The sequence below is a fragment of the Alosa alosa genome, chromosome 20 (assembly GCF_017589495.1).
Source record: "Alosa alosa isolate M-15738 ecotype Scorff River chromosome 20, AALO_Geno_1.1, whole genome shotgun sequence".
Classification (NCBI taxonomy): Eukaryota; Metazoa; Chordata; class Actinopteri; order Clupeiformes; family Clupeidae; genus Alosa; species Alosa alosa.
The window spans coordinates 2,230,613-2,237,113 of record NC_063208.1 but is presented as its reverse complement, the minus strand read 5'-3'; the positions used below and the strand labels follow the sequence as shown (position 1 = coordinate 2,237,113).

General features: G+C 43.1%; 1 protein-coding gene across 1 annotated transcript in view; it reads right to left on the bottom strand.

Annotated features, from left to right (window-relative positions):
* Positions 1-374: 374 nt before the first annotated feature.
* The window catches only part of umad1 (UBAP1-MVB12-associated (UMA) domain containing 1), an 18,738-nt gene continuing 12,611 nt past the window's right edge, over positions 375-6,501 (bottom strand). Inside the window, exons 4-5 of the mRNA XM_048229571.1 lie at positions 783-848; positions 375-733 (exon numbers count right to left, since the gene is read on the bottom strand). Of these exons, the coding sequence (XP_048085528.1) occupies positions 500-733; positions 783-848 (300 nt within the window). The 3' untranslated portion in view covers positions 375-499. The remainder of the gene's footprint in view (positions 734-782; positions 849-6,501) is intronic.

The following is a 6,501-nucleotide window of genomic DNA, read 5'->3' as shown; positions in this document are numbered from 1 at the left end:
GGAGAACCTTTTTTTTTCCTGAGCAGATTAACCAACCAGGAGCATGAAACACAGGTTAAGAAAACGCAGCTAAATCAACCACAGGCAAATAGGCAGGTGTTTTAAACACAGGTAAACACAGGTAAACACAGGTAAACACAGGTAAACACAGGTGTTTCAGAGGAGCCAGCAGGTCACTGGACAACATACTGGTGACGGCTGAGAGGGTGTGCGCGCGTGTGCGTGCGTGAGTGTGTGTGTGTGTGTGTGTGTGTGTGTGTGTGTGGTGTGTGTGCGTGCATGCGTGCGTGTCCATGTGCGTGTATGTGTGTGTGTGTGTGTGTGTGTGTGTATGTGTGTATGTATGTGTGTGTACAGCATGTGTCCGTGTGTGTGCGTGTATGTGTGTGTGTGTGTGTGTGTCCGTGCGTGTGTGTGTGTGTGTGTGTGTGTGGAGGGGGTGGGAGGGGAGGTGGTTGCAGTCAGTTCCGGCTGACTATCGGCTGACTCCCAGCATCCCTCAGGGCTCATTGAGGACAGAGTTCTCCAGCGTGAAGTCGTAGCGGAAGTTGTCGAGGTTGTGGTTGATGTCGCCGTTGAGGACGAGGTCGGGCAGCAGCAGCGCGGGCCGGCCCGTCTGCACGGCGAGGATGTGCGGCGCCAGCGCGAACGGCACGTCTGCCAGGAGCTCGGGCAGCGAGGGCACCGCCGCCGCATCGCCTCCACTACCGTGCGCCGGGCTCGGGGGCCACTCCTGCGCAGGCACTGCCCCGGACGCCTGCAGGTCCTCGGCCACGGGCGGCGGCGCCGGACGGCCTCTGGGGGGCTGGAGAGAACAGCAGGACGTGAGTAGAGATCACATTTAGTGTGTAGCATTGCGTAACTTACTGAACATCATCATAACCAAATCCAACCCCTAACTTTAAACGCCACCATAAATTGTTGTGAGGGTCAACAGTTAGTTTGTTGATGATCTGAGCACCTGTAGATAGTTTGTGGGCGGGCTATCCAAGTAAAGTGCGACCGTAAATACATGCGTATAAATAGTAAACACATGCGTATAAATAGTAAACACATGCGTCTAAATAGTAAACACATGCGTATACAATAGTAAATACATGCGTATAAATAGTAAATACATGCGTATACAATAGTAAACACATGCGTATACAATAGTAAATACATGCGTATAAATAGTAAACACATGCGTATACAATAGTAAATACATGAGTATACAATAGTAAACACATGCGTATAAATAGTAAATACATGCGTATACAATAGTAAACACATGCGTATAAATAGTAAATGCATTATAAATAGTAAATACATGCGTATACAATAGTAAACACATGCATTATAAATAGTAAATACATGCATTATACAATAGTAAACACATGATAAATAGTAAATACATGCATTATACAATAGTAAATACATGCATTATAAATAGTAAACACATGCGTATAAATAGTAAATACATGCGTATACAATAGTAAACACATGCGTATAAATAGTAAATACATGCGTATACAATAGTAAACTCCCTGCTCTACAAGATATCTATTCCAGAAGAGTACTCCTATAGTGTTAATTTCGTCAGACGAGACAAGAGGAAATATGTTCGTCAACAACCTTTTTTTTCATGACTAAGACGAGACGATGACGAGACGGCAGTAATGTCCTGAAACACTGACTAAGACTATCTTAAGATGCATTATTGTTGACGAAAAAAGACGAGACTAAAATGTTTTGCATGAAATTAAAACTAAGATAAAATCTCTCTTCATTTTCGTCTACAAAATGAGAAGACAGAATATCTAGCTGTTACGTTTTCAAAATATTCGAATGAGTTCATACGCTAACAGCTTTCCTGTAGGCTAGTCACGTGCTGTTGCTGCAACCCTGTGGCTGCAACACCTAAAACTACATGGAACAAGAACACTGGAGATTTCTGCTAGAGTTAGCAAGATAACTACCTAAGCTTTATGCCACAATGCTACATACCCAGAAGTTGAAGCTTCTCTCATACAAATTAACATCCCCCAGAATGTCCATCTGAAAAATGTTCATCATGTAATGTCAACTATTTAACTAGTTAGACTGATGATGCAAAGTTTGCTAGCAAGTAAGCTAATATGGAAAGTTAAGCTAGCAAGTTAGCTATGGCTAAGATGGAGAGTCTGTTTGGGGAATGTGTTGTGTTTACATATATCGCCATCTAGCGAGGCGGAGTAAAACATTAATACTTTGGTCACGACAGTGTTTCTCAAACTTTTTCAGTTTCAGGACCACTTAACTAACCCTAGCTAAAAAAAAAAAGATTATACCTACTTCAACAGTAGCCTATAATTAGTCTACACTATAGGCCTACTCACTGAACCACCTTGCTTATTGTCTTTGCACTTTGCTTATTGTGTGTGGATTCATACTGTATGATTTAAACTGGCATATCTTACATAGACAGTGTTGTAGAACTGTTTTTACATACAAGTTGGTTCAATATTGCAAGCAACTCATCTATATTATATTTTGCCACGCCATAGCTTTTTGGACCACCAGTGATTCCCGGACCACACTTTGAGAAACACTGGTCTACTGAATATGACAGTGGTCCAGTCAAATCTTTTACTGTCTATGGTCAAATCCCAGCCGAGCTATAACTGAAGCTCGACTTACCTGTGCATGTAAACATACTGACTGACAAAAAATCAGAATGAGTAATTATAACTGACGAGTAGCCCTGTGGACACACAATATTGTTGAAAATTGAGATGTGTGAAACACTATTTGACTCAAATGGTAATCAGAAATAATTTGTTATAAAAAAGACTAAAATGTGTTGACTAAAACTGACTAAGACTAAGATACCTTTAGTTTTCTTTTGACTAAAACTAGACTAAAATGACGAGACTTTTAGTCGACTAAAACTTGACTAACAAAAATGATATTTGAATGACTAAATATGACAAAGACTAAAAAGGAGATTTCGTCACAAGATTAAGACTAGGACTAAATTAAAAATAGGTGACAAAATTAACACTACACTCCTAAGAGCCCAAAAGATTCTGAAGGACTCTTCTCATCATAACAATGGATTATTCCTACCGCTGAAATCAAGAAGACGCCTATGTGTGCCAGAACTGAGAGACTCAGGTGAAGTTTTTATCCCCAGGCCATCCGAACTCTGAACTCACACTATACTGACTTTGCACTCATTCACTCCTCAGCACTCATGACCCCCCCACACACACACACACACACACACCTGCATGACTTTTAGCACTTTTACATCCCTCTCCCTATTCTATAGACCTTTTATTTATTTTCTTATTTCATCACACGTCAAAACACACACACACACACACACACACACACACACACACATATCTGACTTTCTCCAACTTTTGCACATCTCCATAGAACTTTTTATTTATTATTTTTGATTTCTCCTCCATCTATCTACCCATGTCCTTGATTGCCTAGCCTTTCTATACACATATTGCACACTGCCCTCTCCCCACATACACAGCACACTATCCCATCTCCCTTGTCATCCCCCCAACACACACACCAAGACCCCTGGCAGTTGGGTTAGCCCCTTGAGCCGTGGATCTGCCCAAGGTTTCTTCCTTGGTAAGGGAGTTTTTCCTTGCCCCTGTTGCTCTTGGGTGCTCCTTGTTGGTGCCCCACCCAATCCCAATCCTCCCCCACCTTTCTTATGCAGCCCTTGCCACTTAATCTAATAAACCCCTCTTCTACTGCACTTAGAAGAGGGGTTTATTAGATTATTACCCCCCCCCTCCCATTAATGCACAAATAGGCTGACACCAGACATAATTTCACTGCATTTCTTACATCCAGTAACTATATGCATGTGACAATACACTTCCTTGTATCCTTGTATAAATAGTAACATGCGTATAAATAGTAAATACATGCATATAAATATTAAATTAATACACCATTATATGCGTTTATATGCGTATAGATAGTAAATTAGTACACCATATTATGTGTATAGATAGTAAATTAATACACTTCTATGTCGTAATACAGGTCTATGTCATGTCCCGGTATAGTGAATCAGAGGTGAATCAATAGTGAAAATGAGTTGAATACGAGTAGTGAACTTGAGTTTTCTATTTAGTGAATCAGTGTTGAATCGATAGGGAATATGAACTGAGTAGTGAATTGATAGTGAATCTGAGTTCTCCATTTGGGGCGTGCCACGACGAAATCTTGCGTCACAGAAATCCATTTCGAGATAAAGCGATTTGAATGCAGCGAGGGTCGAGATATAGCGATTTGAATGCAGCGAGGGTCAAAAATGACAAAATTACGCATTTTCTAATTTCACTACAAACACATTCCTTTACCTCTTATCTATCACTCATAGACGTATCTTACTTTAAAACGACCTAAAATATGATTTTGAAGGCCAAATGTGTAGGCTGGGCATTCAAGTTTTCTTCCTCGTTTAGACGCTTGCTGAAGGCCTAGGTGAGAACAGGAAAGTTTCCATTTTCTTTGGTCTGATAACTTCGTGTTTTGGCTTTTGGCCTCTTCAAGAAGTCATCATAGGATATCCACTAGTAATTATTCTGAAGAAATGTTCTATTTTAGCCAAGAGATTTAGGAGAAGAAACAGCCACCTAAACAGTTGTTGCTGACTAGATCCTATATAAAAATAAAAACATTAGGCTATGCATTAAGCTTTTTTTGTCCTTGTCATCTTCAGAAGTTGATAGAACATAGGCTAGCCTACCTCACAAGTTATACGAATGCCTGAAGTTTACCGCCTGCGTGAATGGAGCATTTAGAAGCTGCGCTGTGTAGTACGAACTTTTAAAGCTGATTTTCTCAAAACCTGTTTTTTTTTGCTGAGATGAGGATAGCGTTCACATTTGAATTTAACAAACGACCCCTTGTTTTAAACCCTAAGGTCTGTGGATTATGAATATCCAATAAACACATTTTTTTTTTTTTTTTTTTCAAACTTGACTCATTTCGTTGCGGCCCATTTAGTGAATCACGGGTGAGTGCCCGGGGGACCCTCCTGAGACAGAGGGGTGCAGTTAAGGTCACAGCGCAGTCAAGGTCCCAGGACAGTCAGGAGGTCATAGCACAGTCGGGAGGTCACAGCACAGTCAAGGTCACAGGACAGTCGGGAGGTCATAGCACAGCCGGGAGGTCACAGCACAGTCAAGGTCACAGCACAGTTAAGAAGTCACAGCGTAGTTGAGACTGTCACAGCACAGTCGGGAGGTCACAGCACAGTCCGGAGGTCACAGCACAGTCCGGAGGTCACAGCACAGTCCAGAGGTCACAGCGCAGTCGGAATGTCAAGTACAGTCAAGAAGTCAAAGTACAGTCAAGAAGTCATAGTGTAGTTGAGAGGTCCGAGAGATCACTGTACAGTCGAGAGGTGACAGCACACAGCACAGTCCGGAGGTCACAGCACAGTCCGGAGGTCACAGCACAGTCCGGAGGTCACAGCACAGTCAAGGTCACAGCACAGTCCGAGGTCACAGCACAGTCCGGAGGTCACAGCACAGTCCGAGGTCAAAGAACAAGGTCCCAGGACAGTCAGGAGGTCAGTAGCACAGTCGGGAGGTCACAGCACAGTCAAGGGTCACAGGACAGTCGGGAGAGGTCATAGCACAGCCGAGGTCACAGCACAGTCAAGGTCACAGCACAGTTAAGAAGTCATAGCGTGAGGCTGAGACTGTCAAGCAGCACAAATGGGAGGTCACAGCACAGTCCGAGGTCACAGCACAGTCCTGAGGTCACAGCACAGTCCAGAGGCCAAGCGCAGTCGGAATGTCAAGTACAGTCAAGAAGTCAAAGTACAGTCAAGAAGTCATAGTGTAGTTGAGAGGTCGGGAGATCACTGTACAGTCGAGAGGTGACAGCATCAGAAGTCGAATGGCCCCGGTTCATGCGCACTTATGGTTGGGAAGACCTGCTTAATGACCTCAGTCTAACTGGCCAGAGGGGTGGACTATGAAGCGAGCTCTATTTCTCCAGGTGACTCTGGGAGGGGCCTGCTGATCTCTACTGACCATCATTGTTTCCGTGTTGCCGTTAATCCTGAGGTTACCTGGATAAGCCGGCATACCTGGATAAGTTACCTGGATAAGCCGGCATACCTGGATAAGTTACCTGGATAAGCCAGCGTATCTGGATAAGTTACCTGGATAAGCCAGCGTACCTGGATAAGTTACCTCGATAAGCCAGCGTACTTGGAGAAGTTACCTGGATAAGTTACCTGGAGAAGCCAGTGACCTTGCTTTACCCTCAATTGTTATGTTATTATATAATTAGCTCCATAACTGCATCAGATCAGTTGACATGAGTGAAAGGTGATACCAACTGTTGCTTACACAAGGAAAAGAACAGAAAAACAAATCTGCAGCTGCTGCAGAAACTTCTAAGACCAAAAAGGCTTTCAAGTGGATAAGGTTTCACTGGGGTGCAGGGTTGGGTGTGTGCTTGTGTGGATGTGTGTGTGTGTGTGTG